The sequence below is a fragment of the Camelus dromedarius genome, chromosome 31 (assembly GCF_036321535.1).
Source record: "Camelus dromedarius isolate mCamDro1 chromosome 31, mCamDro1.pat, whole genome shotgun sequence".
Lineage (NCBI taxonomy): Eukaryota > Metazoa > Chordata > Mammalia > Artiodactyla > Camelidae > Camelus > Camelus dromedarius.
In genome coordinates, this window is record NC_087466.1 from 6,052,314 (window position 1) to 6,069,941 (window position 17,628).

The 17,628-nt window shown below is 46.9% G+C and overlaps 1 protein-coding gene across 1 annotated transcript in view; it reads right to left on the reverse strand.

Moving 5' to 3' along the window:
* ZNRF3 (zinc and ring finger 3) overlaps positions 1 to 17,628 on the reverse strand; it is a 134,222-nt gene that overhangs the window by 50,372 nt on the left and 66,222 nt on the right. Inside the window, exon 2 of the mRNA XM_031442976.2 lies at positions 5,365 to 5,490. Coding sequence (XP_031298836.2) covers positions 5,365 to 5,490 — 126 coding nt within the window. The remainder of the gene's footprint in view (positions 1 to 5,364; positions 5,491 to 17,628) is intronic.

The window sequence follows — 17,628 nt, forward strand, 5'->3', positions numbered from 1 at the left end:
TTCGCCTTGCAGTCACTTTGATAACTAAGGTCTTTATTTGTTCTCTTCCAAGAAGTCACCAAGAAACTGAGAGGGCTGGACGTGGGTCTGCGGAGTAAACGCAAGTGTTTAATTCTCCACCGACCCCCATCCCTGGTTTCCTGCTGCACATCAAAAGAGCTGCGATGACAGACCAGCTCTCCTGCCTCACAGCAGAGCACTTTCCACCTGCCATGCTCGTGTCCACGCTGCTGCCAAGACACGTGAAGACAGAAGACGGCAGATGCAGAGCCTGGGGAAATCTGAGGGCACACACGAGGTGTCCTCAGCAGTGTCACTGGTTCTAGCCTCACCAAAGTGTTTAAAAGCCTTGATGTCAGGGCCCTTCAGTTCTCGGAAACACCCACCAGCCAGGACTCACCTGGTCCTCCCCTCTCCGCCAGTCCAGATCCCAACGCCAATGGCCACCTCCCGTGGTACTTGTCTCTCTGTCAGAAACCCCTAGGGGCTCCCAGACCGCACAGGGGTGAAAATGAAACTCCCTCATCTGAAAGCCTCTTCCATCCCCAGCAACTTCCAATGCTCCCCGAAGAACTTGCTCCCTCTCTTTCTGTTCTGTTCCTGGAGTCACCCCAGACTCACCCTGTCCCACAGCCTCTCTCTGTAAAACCTGCCTGACCCCTCAGCCTTGTGGACTTGCTCCTCCTCACCGTCTGTGCCAGGGGCTGGTCCTCAGGTCAGGGCAAGAGGAACTGACTCTCCCTTGTATGATGAGACCAGAAGTCCACCCAACTGGCTCCTCCCTGCGTGGCTCAGGATAAACTGCGGACATCACCCAGCAGCTTGTGGTCACACAGGTGAGTTGGTGACTGAGGGGGCTGCCTAGGGATGGTGGCTCGGCACTGCCCTCCAGCAGCTTCCTTCTGGAAAGCATATCTTCTACCCACTCCCCCGACAAGGCTGGGCTGGGAGCTCAGCCCCAGATCACAGCTGACCTGACTTAAGGTCCTGATCCAAGCCAGGCCAATAAATCCCTTTTCTGGAATCATTTCAACTTGAAACCAGGAGTATCAGGCCAAAGGATATTGGGGTGCTGTCTCCCACCGAGGTAAAGATGGGGGGATAAAGCAGATGCACAGAAGACTGGGGGGGGTCAGCTGTTCCTGAGGAGCACAGCACCCCCACCACGGGCCACCTGACATCAGAGCAGATCCCCTTTCAGCTCAATGCGGCTCATGCTGGGTTTCCAAGTGGCACCAACAGTCCTAACCTAGCCAGTGACTGCGGACAAGTATCTGATTTTTATCAGAGAAACTGGCAAAGACAAAGGGAGGCAGGAGGAAGAAACCAGCACCGCTGAGGCAGCAGAACAGCCCTGGTCTCGGATCTCTGCTCGGCTACCTGGGAGCCGTCTGGTCTCAGGTGACCAGAGAACAGCTCTGGGACTCAAGTTCCTTGTCGCAAAGTGGGAACCTGGCCCCGATCTCAGAGCGCGCCTGACCACGAAAGGAGACGCTGCACAGAAAGCTCTGGGCGCCGGGAGAGCACCCACCATGTGAGGGTGGCTTCCATACCCTGGTCCTGTGTCCACAGCCAGGCTCTGCGCCGAGTGTACCCACAGGACGCCCGCAGCGACGACAGAGGGAAACAGGCCCCAGGGACCCAAGTGACCCTCCGAGGTCCTCAGCCGAAGCTGAGTCTCTTTGACCTAAATCCCCCGCCTTTCCTGTCTTTTTATTAATTAACTGCCTCATGTCATCCCCCTAAGGACTGGCAAGAGCCAAGCTCATGCCTGTTGACTGCCCTGTCCTTCCAGACCCTCCCTCGGGCTCCGCTCCAGTGTCGGGGGTTTATTCTGCCTTCATGTTTGGAATCTGGGCTGCATGGGCTCTGTTAGCAGCTCCAGCACATTTGTGTGTTCCTCTATGAGTCGGGAGGGTTGCAGGAACCAAAGCTATCAAAGTCGACCTTCAAAATTCTTAACAATTACATAATACACTTAAATAATAAACACGGTTTGAACTGAAGGGTTAAAATGCCTGGGGCATAAACACAGACTCCTGCACTCCGGGGCTGGTTTGAGACCCTTACTTTTAATAGTAAGCTGCTAGAAGTGTTGATTTTATTCTATCTTAATTTCCTAGGATGTAAACTAGCACAGATAACACAGTCTGTCTTTCAAGGTTGCAACTAGAAATCTCTGAAAACTATAATACCTGGGGAAGATTTTTTGAGTTTTGCTTTTTTTTTTTCTTTTTTAAATGGAGGCACTGGGGATTGAACCCAGGACCTTGTGCATGCTAAGCATATGCTGTACCACTGAGCTGTACCCTCCCCGACCCCGATTTTCAATATGATACAGAAGTTCAAAATCTTCTTTTGAAAAATCAAGTATCATTTGATAGAACAAGGAGCCCAGAACAGCTTCTTCACATGAAATGACAAAGAAAAGCCCAGAAAGCTGAAGAGACCAGGCGCCCTGGCCTGCTGCGTGCCCGAGGGGCGCTCACCCCACCCAACTCTGCCTCCCCAGCTGATGCTACGGTCTGCCCTGCCTCCTATAGAATCAAAAGGATTATTCGGAGGGGACCATAAATCATTTTTCTCTCATGAGTTTATAGTGTTCCTTTTTGAGGAGTTCAAAAGCACTCAGTAATAAACCAAGGTGATGAGTTTATGTCTTTGCTTTTACAATGAAACTTTATTTGAACTCCTAGAGAGGTATTTACATTTTTTTTTTAATTTAGGACATTCCTCTGCTATTTCAATGTTTCGCCTGGTGGCATTTTCTATGGGTGGGTGGGTGATGAGGGAATGTTAAGGGTGAGGGGAGGTGGGTTCTGTGTCTGGTCCCCCCACCCCACCCCCGTGCTCTCCCAAACTCCTGACAATGCCCTCCCTTCTATGGTTTCGACAAGCCTCAACATCTCTGCGGAGGAGGAGTCCCTGCCCGGCCCCCACGTGAACTTGGCTGTAGTTTCTTCCTTTCGTGCCCCTCTCCACTGCCCACCTCCTTCCTGCCCTCGCCACTAGGAGCAAAGAAATGCTAGAAAACCACGCTGTCTGTCTGCAGGAGGGCGGGCCACCCACCACCGTCACTTGGCTTTTCTTAACCTAGCTTCTTGCCATGCACTTGGGGCTCAGGAAAGAAGAAAACACAGTTAGCAAAGTCAATAAAATTGAAGCTAGAAACAACCACACTTAAAGAGATGAGCGAGCAGAAGAGAGAGGGAGGGAGAAAGAGAAAGGAAGGAAAGAGAGAGGCCTGACTCCCGGCACCTCCTGTACCAACCCAGGTTTCCAGCAAATGCAACCTCCAACCAAATTGTCTTGCTCTGTCTGGTCTGAGCTTTTTTGCTAATGATTTTATTCAAGTGTGAAGCCAAATTTCAGTAACTAACCATGTGTAAACACTGTCTGGCCACCACACAGCCTCTCCAAACAGAAACATGGAGGAGGGGGCGGTTGCCTCAAGCAGGTAGAACCACACGCTTAGCCTCTGAGCCCTGCATTCAATAAATATTTGGTGAATGAACAAACCCATGAAGTCCTTAATGATTCAATATATGTCCAGGGTTGTTACTCCCCCTGGCTTCACGGGCCAGCAGGCCAAACCATACAAAACTCTTCAAGTCAAACCACAGCAGGTTGTCCCAGATGGAGGAGGAACAACGGGGTTCTCTGAGTGACTTCAACACCGCTCAGCCACGAGAGGACAACGGGGTGTCCCTGGTGGCCCTGCTCCAACCCATTTACAGACGTGACAGATGCACAGGTGGAGACCCACTGGATTGGGACAAAGCAAATTAAGCCAAGCTGCTGAGCTCTACATAAGAGCAGCTTAAGCAGGGGAGAAGCTTTCCTATTAGGAGCACACCGCCTACAAGGAAAACACTGTTCCTCGCCTTTGGATGTGGCTGGCCTCTCTCCTAGGAAAACACTAAAATGTTCTCAAGGGGGTTGCTGCTCTCCTAGCATCATTAAACAGCTCCGGCCAACTATTTAAACAAGGAAGTATGGGGCCTGGGCCGCCTAAGACACGTTGATTCGACATTGTGAACAGTACACCAAACAGGTAATAGTTCCTGTGGGGTTTTTTCCCCCTTCTTCTATAAAGGGCAGGAAAACTTGACAGGTACTGAGAAGCTACTCAGAAGATGAGAGGGATGTGAACATCACAGCTTAGATCCACGATGGTCTCCTGGGTCAAAAGTCTGTCCGCAGACACCAGCTGGGACATCTTCAAGCGTGGGAAAGGCCCCCTCTCAAGTACCTTGCATCAGAACCACCTCTTCTCTGGCCTGAATCTCCTCTAGAGGTCAAAGCTCTGACTGGTTTCCCCCGAGCTGTCGCCCCAGGATACCTGGAACAGCACCTTCTCAGAATATAAGAAATATCTAAGCAGTAACACCGCCCTTAGGATATACCAGCTTTCCTCCAACCAAAATTGTAATAGCTTTTGCCAAACCTTTCCCTTTAACAAAATGATCCAGTTCAAAACACATGGTTTACCTGTCATATTTTAAGATCATTGACAGATGGTTTTCTGAAATAAATGTATTTCTATCTTTTATCTTACTCTGCAGCCAGAGGTAATGCTGACCCTCTTGGCTAAAAAAGTTTTTTTAGTACTTCTGAATGAATAACAACAGCCAATGGGGGCAAACATTTCTGGAGCGCTTTCTCTGTTAGACATTTGTATCTCATCTCACCTCCTAACCACCCTATGAGGTAAGTTCTAATACAGGACCATAATTGCTATCTGCCATTCTGAAACCAAAAAAGCTCCACAACCCCAAAGGTTTTCCATAACTTACTTGGCAGCAAAGCATAATGGGCCTGAAGTCAACTGGAGGCACAGCTGCCCTGAACTAACGCAGGGCTATCTGGGTGTTAGTTGTCCCACTTAGTGTGAACATCCACTTAGTTTGCTATAGAGACATGAGTGTGTTTGGTTACTGAGCATGACCCCGTATCTCCAGGGGGTTCCTTAGCACAAAATATGTGCATCATAGTATCTTTCTAAACCCTCCAAATCTCAGCATTCTGGAATATCTGGCCCCGAGGGTATCACACAAGGTACTGTGAATCTGTTATCTGCCCACTTCACAGATAAGAAGCTGACACTCCTTGAGGGGAGGTGACTTGCCCAAGGCCACACAGTGGACAAGAGGCCAGTCTGAAGTTGGCAGAGTCCGAGCTTCTGGACATCATGGTTGGCTGCTACGAGATCTGTCTCCATCCTTAACCCACTCGGCTTCAGCTGGGAAAGAGTGCTGTGCCAGCAGGGCCCTTCTCCACAAGCAGCCACATGAGGAATCAGGAGATGAAGGAGGGCGTGTTGAACACCAATCAGAAGGGGAGCCGCGTGGGGGCCGTGCTTACCTTGCCCAGGACAGTGAGGCATGGTTTCGGGTCCAGTTCTGGCTGTTCCAGCTTCACCACACCCACCCAGCCGTATTCGTACAAGTCCTCTTCGTCATTGTTGTTACACAGGCCCAGCGGGTGCATCTAGGAAATGAACGGGAGAAGCCTTCAGTGCACAGACTGCAGCTCTGCCTGCCCCCCACTGTGCATATCGTGTCTGCCTCCACAGTCCAAAGTAACCCCAAGACTTACAATCCTGTGGGAGGGCTGTGCTTTTCAACCCAGGGGGAGTCCTATTTCAGCACAGTGAGCTGAGGACTGGGGAGAACACAACAGAGCTTTAACAGACAGACCTCACTGCTCTGTGAGCAGTGGTCACCCAAGGTGGCTGCCCGATTGGATGTAGGGAAAGAGAAACAGCCTGACTCCCATGTAAACGCCAACCTGAACGGCCCTGAAACCGCCTAACATTCAGTAGCAATTACAGATGAGCCGAGTTACATTAGCATCCAGGACTCTTTGGCTCCCAGACCTTAACAACACATCCACCTCAGCTTCTGCAAGAGGAGCTGGAAACATACGCAGGGATTTATGGAGAGGCCACTAGAAATACAGCAGAATCACCAGGGTAAGTAGCAGGCTGTTTAAAGGCTACCCTGGTTCCTGGGAAACATGAGATGCTTTGAGGTTTCTTTCAAAATCTGCAAAGCACAGAATCCAAGATGGGAAGAGGAACACCATCACATTCTGACAGTGAAAGTGCAGTCAGCAGAAGCCTGAACACAAAACAACACTCAGTCAGTTCTGAGTCGTATCAGGCCCTGGAATCCCTAAAAACAATCTGAGAAGAAGTCCTCGTGGATAAATATAACTTACCGAGACGTTAAGGAGTCTAGCCCAGTAATCTCTTTAAATAATTGGGAGAACTATGTCTTTCGGGATACAAGAGACTTAAGAAGCCACTGTGTTAGTCAGAACAATGGCCCGTAAGACTTCTATGTCCTAATCCCCAGAACCTGTGCACACGTTGCCTTACAAGGCACAAGAGACTGCAGATGTGATTAAGCTCAAGGTGGGGAGGTGATCCTGGGCTACCTGGGTGAGCTCAGTGTAATCACAAGGGTCCTTATAAGGAAAAAGGGAATCATGGAAACAGAGGAGATGTGACCAGGGAAGCAGTCTTGGAGTGATGTGCTTTGGAGATGGAGGTGGGAGCCACGAGCCAAGGAATGCAGGCAGCTGGCCTCCAGAAGCTGGAACAGACAAGGAAAAGGATTCTCTCTAGAGCCTCCACGGAGAAAGTAGCCCTGCTGACCCATTTTTGACTTCTGACTCCTAGAACAATAAGAGAGTAAGTTTGTGTCGCTTTAAACAACTAAATTTGTAGTAACTTGTTATAGCAGCAAACAGGAAACTAATACACCCTCCTTATCCCCCACCCATTTTGCAGATGAGAACACAAGTGCAAGATAAACAGCTTTTCCTCTTGGAAAACACAACACAACCAGCAAGCAGCTGCACCCAGAGGTGGCCTGGCCCTTGAATTCACAGTCCAGTACCCTCCAACCCCACTTCCTTAACTTTATTATCCTTCCTCTGAGAGCAGGTCATCTGACTGGGGAGAAAAGACCGAGTGATAAAAATCTTTGTTAAAAAAAGGTTGCTTGCCAGCTCTGAACTGTGTGGTGCTGGAGTGTAACAGGAGTTTGGTGCAGGCAGTAAGAGCTGCAGGAACGTCTGGGGAGCCTGTGCAACTGCTGAGCCGTGAGCTAAGCTTTGAAGGAAGAGTTCCACTGGTCAGGAGCACGGAGGGAGGAAGGGCCAAGGGCTGGATGGGGGAGAGACCAGCCCAATCAGAACGGATCAGCCCACACCAAGAAGGAAAGAGATGGGCTTGAAAACCAGAGAGGTGTGTGGACCCCAAGACAACACTACTGGGCCTGCAGAAGAGCGGCACACAGAAAACTGCTATTTGAGGCTGATGGGTTACACCTTGTGGCAGTGGTGTGCCTGGACTGGAGAGGAGGGCTGCTTGGAGGAGGGAAGGGTACAGCCCAGAGAGGAGAAAGTCTCGGCGATTCCACGGACAACGAGGAAAGGGGCTGTGCAGGCCGGAGCTCAAGGGGCGGCTGGCAGCTGTCTTTGCAGCTGGTGAGGAATAACCCACCCCTGGCTTCCAGGCCAGGAGATAGAACCCTGGCTGATTTGAGTTTTGAGTCCTCAGCTTTGCCTAGAGGACCTGGGAGGTTCTGTGGGGCTGCGGACAGTACAGCCTTCCCTCCAGCTGCCCCTGAAAAACTAACTGAGCTCATTCTAGGGTGTTCGATGGTTGTTCAAAGATGAGCAGCTTGAATGCAGACCTCCAACTGGATGGAGGATGGGCAAGGGTGACAAACCAACTGTGCCAACAGCCAGTCGCTTCTGACCCTCCAGGAAACGGCTCCCTACTGGGCTCAAGTCAGCTTCCTGAAATCCCAGGGTCAAGTCCTGTTAATGCAACCCCACTAATGACCCTTTTCTATGTATTCCACAGTATTCCGAACCTGGCCACGTTGACTCAGAGGTTGCCAGAGGGAAAGGTGCTTTGTGTTACTCACACATGCGTGGGGTTTGGCCAGTGATGAGGAACTGTGTTCAGGGAAGCAGAGGTGGCATGCAAGTCGAGGACTCTGTACCTGTATTAAAACTCTACTGAAGAAAGAAGCCAGACATAAAGGCCATGTACTGTGTAATTCCAATGATATGAAATATCCAGAACATGCAAATCCATAGACACAGAAAGCAGCAGATTAGTGGCTGCTGGGCTGGGGAGGGGGGCGGGGGAATGACCACCTAATGGGTACAGCATTTCCTTTTGGGGTGATGAAAGTGTCCTGGCATCAAACGATGGGAATGGACGCATATAACTCTGTGTAGGTACTAAATGCCTCTGAACTGCACACTTTAAAATGCCTTAAATGGTCAATTCTTATCAGTTTTACCACAATATAAGTTTTTTTTTTTTTAAGTCCCAAGAGTTTGCTCAGAAATGAGTGTTCTCAGCGAACGTGGGGATCCCCAGAGTAGGATGACATGGTTCCCACCCTTCCATAGCCTATAAGCCCTTCAAGATTGTGTCCTGCAGAATACCAGCCCTGCAAGGTAGAAACCACGTTGCGGTACCAGCAAGTAATGCTGAGAAACAGTGCGTAATGAGTCAGAGTCTACGTTTGGAAACTGAAGCTCTGCAGGGGCTTAAGGGTTAAAAAACTTAAAAGCATTTTAACCTTTGCTAAAATCAGCATTTCCTTCCCTTTGATGATAAGCCCAACTGTGTTTAACATGATCACGCTGTTTCACGGGACACCCTGAGAACTCAGATGGTAGGGAGGACGCCCAGCCACGCAGGAGAGGAGAAACGAATCCAAAGTAGACCTGGGCCGGGTCTCCCTCCGCCCTCTTCCAAGACGTCCCTCTCAGATCAGCCACTCTCAATGGGGTGAGTGCTGGCAGCTCAAAGTGTCAGCCCTGTCAAGGGTGTTGACTTCTGAACAGGGATCAAAGACTTAAAAAACCTAAAGGAATTTTTTCCAAAGCCCCGGCGGGTGTAATCGGTTGTCAGGGGTGGTTTATTTTCCCTCAGAGGGTGAAGGGGCCACCAAAATCACACCTCAGAGGATCGAAAACCAGCCTCATGATCCCAGCCACCTTCTTCCTCCTCTTCCAAGTTCCTTATTATAATTTAGATCCCCAGAGGCCCCAACTACTGGGCCTGTGAATTCAATCTCAGCTACGTCTCAGGTACAACTGGACTCTCTGACCCATCTGCCAGACGTTGTATGATTCAGGTCTCTTTCAGTTAGGCCCTGATGACAGTATCAGCTTCCGGAAATGCATGCCACCCTAGGCCTCCAAACTTTTACACCTCAGGGTTCTCTTTTCCCAAGGGCTCCAAGCTATGAGCTCAGCAGAAGGTTTTACAGGGAAGCACAAATAGCTGTCTAACATGAAATTATTCACTCATGAACTGACCTGTGTCAAAGGATGCAATATTCTAGGCAAAGGCATAAAACGCAAACGAATGTGCCAAGTCTGGAGAGAGTGAAGGAGAGGGCTTTCTCATTAACTGAGCATCATCTATACTACCAAGTCTATATAGTTTATCTTGCTTAATGCTTATAGCAACCTCTTGCTAACTGTGGGAACATCAGATAATGCAGTGACTAGACCATGTAAATAACCTGCAAACTAGAGCCGCAGATCAGCAAATGATGCAGGACATAACAGAGTCGGTGAAAGTCGTGTTAGCCAACAACAGGATGTCACTCGGGAGCCACTGGCAAGCAATCGAGTGAAGGATTAGGGAAGAAGAAATCCACGTGGGAGCTGCCGGACAGAACGGTCAAAGGATTAGGACAGAATTTGGGAAAACAGAGGATTCTCTAATATTTTTGGAAAAATGACTTGGCGACCTCGCCATTGAAGTCACGTCCATACTCTCTCATCCAGTTTTGCCGAAAACATCCCAATACTGCCCACGTGGGATTCACTCTTTGTTTTCAGACTAGTACAAAGCTGCAATTATAATTCAACTTGTTAAATTCAAATACAAACTTGTTTTCAGTTTCATTTTTTAAGATAAAGCCCCAATCAAATCTTTCTACTATTTACTCAGAAATAGCAGCCCCTAACTTAAAAAGACCCCAAGGTGTTTTTGTGGGTCACAATCATCTATGGAGAATGAGGACCTCCAACAGATGAAATGCATATACTCTGAAGGTTCAGCAAGACAGTGCTTCCACACTACTGCTCCAGACAGCTGTCACATAAAAACCAGGCTCGTCCATTCGTACATGTGGACACCAGCCAGTGACATACAGGCAGTGATTACACATAAGACCTGTGTGTGCACAATTAACCTTAGAAGACTTCAAAGAATGAAGTTGAAGAACGTTAACACTGAATTTAATGTGGCACATAAGCATATAAAAATTATAGGCATTTCTGAGTTTACTTTCTTAAAATGTTTGGGTGTGTGGGATTTGCCTGATCAGATGCTTGAAATTTAAAAAGTTTTTGCCTTTTTATTTTTAACAATGGTAAAAATGGCTGAATTGGGGGTAGGGGGAGGAAGAATTGGATGAAGGTGGTCAAAAGGTGCAAACTTCCAGATATAAGATAAATAAGTACTAGAGATGTAACTGACAACATGATAAATATAATGAACTCTGTTGTATATCATATCTGAAAGTCATTAAGAGAGTAAATCCTATGAGTTCTCATCACAAGGAAAAAATTTGTTTCTCTCCTTAGTGTTGTATTTGTATGAGGTGATGGATGTTCAGTAAAGTTACATGGTAATCGTTTCATGATGCATGTAAGTCAGACCATGACGCTCCACTCTTCAAACTTGTATAGTGCTGTACGTCCAGCCAAACTGAAAAGTGGGGGGAAAAAGGCTAAATTGTGTGTAGTAATTCAGAGTTGTTGGAAAGAACTGCGAATGAAAACATAAGAAAAAATCAAATAGACTCAGAAGCCTAGAAGGAAACTTGACAAAAACTCACTGCACAGAGACCACTGAAGCAGGGGAAGGACACCCTGAAATGAGAACAAAAGCCAAAGTTCTGGGGCAGATCCACAGAAGAGCAGCATCAACAGTGAACAAGCTACAAGTGAAGTGGGAGGTTATAGCAGAAAACATGCCCTGTGTTATAACTTTGGTCTCACACTCTCAGAAGAACTCTGGGACCTCAACATCCTTGCTTAAGTCAATTGAGGGCACATTTCCAGTGAGTCTTCTATCCAGAGGTCTGACATTAAGGGGCTGCACCCCTTGCTCTCCTGATTTTGTTCCAAGGGGTGTTTTGGGGATGGGAAGAATGAGAGCTTTTGAATCATGTAAACTTGTGTTGAAACCTGCCTCTTATGAGGCACATCTCCTCAGGCACAGGACTTGATTTCTATAAACCTCTATGTTCTCATCTGTCGAATGGGAATGACAGCACCTGCTTCAACAGGGTGCTGTCACGATTAAATGAGATAAAATATATAATCATAGCAGCACAGGAGATGCTCAAGCAGTGGGAAAGCCCTTTCCTTCTTCACGTTCCCAAGTCACCAAGCATGTCCCAGGACTTTACCAGCAATCTCACCATTTACTGGCAGAGGCACAGGAGCAAAGGCTGTTCCTTCCCAGTTGCTGCAGCTGGGCTCGCGGGGCAGCTAGGACTCTCCACATGCAGAGAACGCAACGCCCTTCACTCAGGCAGGCCTGGGACAGTGCTTTACAAGGTGGTGGAGGTGGAAGAGGCATAGAGGACCCCTCCTCCCCAAAAGCCTCCAGTTTTCCTGCCCCTGTCTGACCTCAGAAGCTGCTGCCAGCTCCAGCAAAACAGGAATAACCAAAGAAGAGGCAGGCATGGGATCCAGGGCCCAGGGATCCCAATGGAGAAGAAAAGTCAAGGGAAATGCCGGGATGACAGCTATGTGACCAACCTGCTGGGACCAGCCCAGCTGGGACCAGAAGGACAAAGGTGGCAGGGGAGCCTCAAATAAGCAAACAAACAAAAACCTGAGTCATCCTCCGGTGGGTCTGACAGACCTGAGAAGGATGTTATAGTTCTGAACAGGAGAATGACATGCGATAATCACAGAGTAAACTAAAGTGATGGGGCAGGGGGACAATGATCAACTCCAGAAAAAAAAGCAAAACGTCACACCAGAACTGTAAACCAGAATTAGGGTACAGCGCGCACAGCCTGGCTGGGAGCAGCAACAGTCACAATAATGTAAATCCTGATCTCAACAATAACTGTGATGTAACTGTACAGGGAAAATGCAGAGATGGGAAATGTGTGGTGGGGGGGGAGGGGAGGGGAGGCGGAGCAGAGGAAGAGATGGGGAGGGTAAGAGAACAACCTCTCCATCTTCCAGAGCAGGAAGTCAAAAATTGTTTAAATGGACTAAAAATATGAAGCTGTATAGACATGTCATTGAGACGTTATTGACAGAAATTTAGAAATATTTCCAGAGGTGATCAGTTAAAGAAACCGTTAAATAACTGAAAATAGGTGCATCTGAGAACAGCAATCAGGGATAGCAAAGGGTGCAGCAGACGCATGCTCTTTTTATTAAAAGCTATGAAGGACTCTTTGCCTTTTATAAACATATATATGCTTCTTTTTTTTTCCATTTTTAAAACTGAAGTATAGTCAGTTCACAATGTGTCAATTTCTGGGGTTCAGTATAATGTTTCAGTCAGACATAGGCATGCATATATTTCTTTTCATATTCTTTTTCATTATAGGTTTTTCTTCCTTTTTTTTCTGTATACTTTATTTTGATGAAAAACTTTGTAGGCACTGCTAGACAGAAGTCCCTACCTTCAGATGTTCCAGCAGATTCTATGGGCCCTGCAGGGAAGGATTCCATCAAGCCAAAGAGAGACCCCACAGGCAACTTGCACAGGACCAAGGACACCTGGGGGAAGACTGTCTGGGAGCCACCCAGGACTTGAGGTAGGGATGGCTGGGACACGGCACAGGGATGACTCAGGGAAACATGGTGCAGAAAGAACCAGCAGCCTTCACCACCCCTACAACCCAAAATAACTTCCAGGTGGCACTGGAGTGGGATGTGGATCTGGGTGCTCAGAGATGGCAGACACAACCACCAGGGTAGTTGTTCTAAGAAGCCCCAATTTTCTCCCAGACACAGGCGGATCCTAGAAGCTCCAGAAGGAGCACTGAACGTCTTACTTGTATTTCTGACTGAGGAGCTGCTAGGGCAACATGGCCAACAACAAGCAATGCAGATTCCTGACCATCATCCATGCCATGTAGCCAACATCTGGTTTTATGCTGAAATATGAAGATGGACCTTCTTCAGATTTCCCAGAGCCCGATGAGATTGGCTGTCATGGTTTCCCTGTTGTTCCTGGATAAAGACTCTACAGGAACTTCAAAGCCAAAAGACTATGTCAGACAAGGTTAAATATCTGGAGAAACAGAACTATGCTCCCTTGAGTACAAGGGACATCAGCCAAGCTTTGAAACCAAGACCAGCTCTTTAAGAAGCTTTCAGTACAAAATCCTTGAGATATATTGGTGCGCTTTCCACATGTCTGAAAGGGCAAAACTGAAACCCGGGCTGGTGGTGCTCTTATCCAAGGTTACAATATCTCTACACTCTGCTGAAAGTTTAAAATAACTTCAAAAGGGCCGCCGGCTTCTAAGTGGGTTACTGTTACGCAGGAGCCAAACTCTGTACTAATAGGAGGAGAGACATTTCAGTCTGTAATATTATCTCATCAAAAAAATCCTGGGGATTTAAAAGGGAAACTTCCTTCCTTTTGTCCTTTTGCCGCTATCGACTGGGGTAGGGTGTCAATGCCGTACAGAGTTTCACGTGAAACAACAGTCCTGGACCTTTTCTTAAAAGGTGTGGTGGCCAGAATCAAGACTCATAATTTATGTGAAAGAATGGAAAAGGCCAACTTCACCCATTTTTCTCTTGAATCATAAGGATTATTTTTCCCTTCTATGTACAAAGAAACAGACAATTCCTCTGCTCTTTGAATAGACAGCCTGAACCTTTTTCTGGATCTAGAATCCAGAGGTACCTGAATACAGCATCCCCCCCACTGCTGTCATAGCAATGGGGGCAGAAAGTACCCCAGACACAGAAAAGGAGCTGGCTGTTGCTGCCGTTTGCTGGAAACTTCCAAATGGGAACTGCGTGTGGATTAAACCGGCATTTCTCTGCTGAGGGCTCTGGTGTTTTGAACAATAAGCTCAAGCCTTCTGCAGTAGGTGCCCCCTTTTTAAAGAAAATCCAAGAATGGCCTCTCTCCTATTTGGCTCCTCTGAACCGAAAAGAACAACTGAGAAGCTGCCTGTCAGAACCTGGGTAAAGCAGCAAGGACTTCAAATCCACCTTCTCACTGGAGCATCTCCCACGCCCTGGAACTTCATTTTGTCAGATAATTATGCTGAAACTTAGATACGGCCCTGAGTATATCTCATGTCCGACTTCACAAACCTCCACTTAGAACTTCCATTTCCAACTTCAAGTAGGTAAGGAGATGTTTCATAAGTTAAATCTTGTATATAAAAAAGTATCCAATAGCCTATAGAAAACCATTTGAACATGTAAGCCAAATTTAATTCCACATCTATTCTTAAAGTGACTCAAAGTGACAAAGAGCTACCAGATGACAAGATTGATCTCTACATAGAAATTCGCTGGCATGGCTTTAGTTCAAATTACAAGGCAACACAATAAAGGACATTTGACTGTTCTCACCGTAAAAAGGTAAGGATTACGTGCTTACACAAAGAGGTATTAGATCGAGAAGAAGTTTGTTGCAGGGGAAAAGGTAAAGTGGGATTCTCCTTCTTCCAGATTTAAAAAGAACACTGCAAAACAGCAAAATCAACAAAACTACAAGATGCCAGTCTGAAACTAGAAAAATAAAACAAGTGGAAAGGAAATTCCAAAAGTACATTTAGATTTTTATAAGATCTCAATATGATGCAAACCAGGGCAACGTAAGGACGTAGAAAGGGCTCATTTAATAAATTCTGTTGGGACAGGAGGACAGCAATGCAGAGACAAGCTCAGCCTGGCCATCTGTGTGTAACTCTGAGAACTGACGAGGCGACACGAGTTAAGGGCAATCAACAAGCTAGACCTCGACAGAGGAGGCAGAACGGACCATGTGTTTGTAAAACTTCTCCATGTCATCAGTAACAGAGAGGGATGAAATGACAGAGTTATGAAATATACATAGTTTATTGTAAGAAAACAGGAAAACCATCAGCCTTGTTGATGGGTTACCGCATAGCAGAATCACCAAAGTAAATCAATGCTACGCCCCAAGAGGGAGGCCTGCTGGGTGCACGTGAACCCACCTGGCTGGCTGCGCTGCAAACTGGCTCAGTTTACGGGGAACTGGGCTAGCAAATGCAACAGACTCCAGACCCTATGACCTTCTTTCCCTCATAATTCCATTTTTAGAACAGATCCTGAGGAAGTAATCTAAAACAGAGAAGTAACTTCACATGATAAAATCTTCAAGCAGTCCTCCTCCAAACAATGAAAACGTAGAAAGAAAGTCTCCCCCAAAGACTATGTAATCAAACAAAACAATGTGCAGCATTTACAGATTATGTAATCGTAAGAAGATACCAATGAAGATAACAAGGTATAAAAAATACTGCATATGAAATTTTAAGAAAACTATATGTACAAAACAATACCTATTTTAAAACACCATCTGCAGATGGGCGAAAACTGAAAGCAAACGAAGAATTTCTTAAGGTGATGGGTTAGAGAAAGAGGAGGGCTGGAGACTTCTCCTTTGGATTCCAGTATTCATTCAAACCAGCATTCGCTAAGCACTGACCCTGTGCTGGAACACTGGGCAAGAAAAGGTAATTAAGACCTACTGTTGTTTGATCAGCAATTTGAAGGAAAAAATCTAAACACAGGCGCATTGGCTGACACAACAGGTGATGGAAATGTGAAGTTCACCAGGGCTATTCCCTATAGATCAGCTCTGTGTACCACACAGGTTAAAAGTAACAAGTGTCAGGATGAGGTGGTAACATGCGTCCTCAAACAGATGTGCTCCTTCCCCACAGCTACACGCCACCAACGGGCTGGTCCAGGCAAGGCACTGTGCGCACGCACCGGCCGCCCGCAAGGGCTCCGCGAGGAAGATACAAGAGGAATCTACGGTAAACACTCTTCTCACCGAGGATGATGGCAGTTTAGCTCCAGTCATCCTAACATGTCGAGCCTGCTCCAGAGGACTACCTGACTACAGAGATACTTTATGAAGTTACAACACAGTTTTGTTTGCTTCCTTTGACACATTCAAAACAGATGGACGAAAACACTCAAAACAAAATAATAAAGCTAAAAATCCTTTCACCATTTACTGGAAGATACACCCCACCCCCCTGCCCGCACCCGGCAGCAGTACAATAAAGGGCAAGGCAGGGCTCTTTATAAAATAAAGACAATGACTCCTGAGATCTGAGGACTTTCTCACAAGGAACCTAGGGAATGCAATAAGCCCAGTTTGCTGTCATCTTGAGTAGTATTCTGGATGCAAAGGCAGGCCTTTGCGGGGCAGGTTCATTACCTCCCCATCAGGATTCCAAATTCATTTTTACTCAGAACATCTCCGTAATTGGAAACACGTAGAAAGGAAAATGAGAGGAATAATCCAACGTTTGCCAAGCAGCCAACCTGAGCAGGGGATTCTCAGCACGGCGTCGAGAGCACGCACTTTAGTGTTCTGCCAGCAGGCAGAGCCTGTCCTTCCACACTGACACTGCCGTGGAAATGGGCTGGGGCCTCGCTCTGTGGGACATGGGCTTTGAGGCACTGGCCAGGGTGGATCTTACCTCCTGTGCGGCCCTGGAAGGGCCACACCACCTCAGACCTGAAGGGCAGTGCTGACACTGCCCACTGGGCATGCCTTCCTGAGGATGAGATATGGGGTCAGCCCATTTGCCTGGCAAGTGGAAAGTGGGGCAACAGACATGACACCAAAATAGAAGGAAAAACAGATCATCTGAACTTCCAACAAAATGTAAAACTTGTGTGCTGCAAAGGACACCACCAAGAACATAAAAAGACAAACCATGGAATGGAAGAAAATATGTGTGAATCATGTATTTGATAAAGGACTACAGAAAAACCCTTACAACTCAATAATAAGACTAATTATCCAATTTAAAAATGGGCAGGGGATCTAAATAGGTATTTCTTCAAAAAAGATATGCAAATGCAAGTAAGCACATGAGAGTTGCTCAACATCACAGGAAATGCAAATCAAAACCACAATGAGATACCACTTCACACCCTCCAGGATGGCTGTAATCGGAAAGAGAAAATAACAAGTGTTGCCTGTGATGTGGAAAAATGAGAACCTTCATACACTGCTGTGGGAACATAGAATGGGGCAGCTGCCTTTGAAATTAGTAAGGTAGTTTTGCAAACAATGAAACATAGTTACCATTTGACTCAGTAATTCCACTCTGAGCTATATACCAGAGAGATAAGAAAACATACCTCCACACAAAAAACATGTACCTGAACGTTTAAAGTAACATTATTCATAACAGCCAAAAAGGTGGAAATAACCCAAATGTCCACCAACGGGTATGAATGGGTAAACAAAGTGTGGTATACTCATACAGTGGAATATTATTTGGTCACGAAAAAGGAACAATGTACACACTACAATATGGATGAACACTGAAAATATTAACCTGAGTGAAAGAAGCC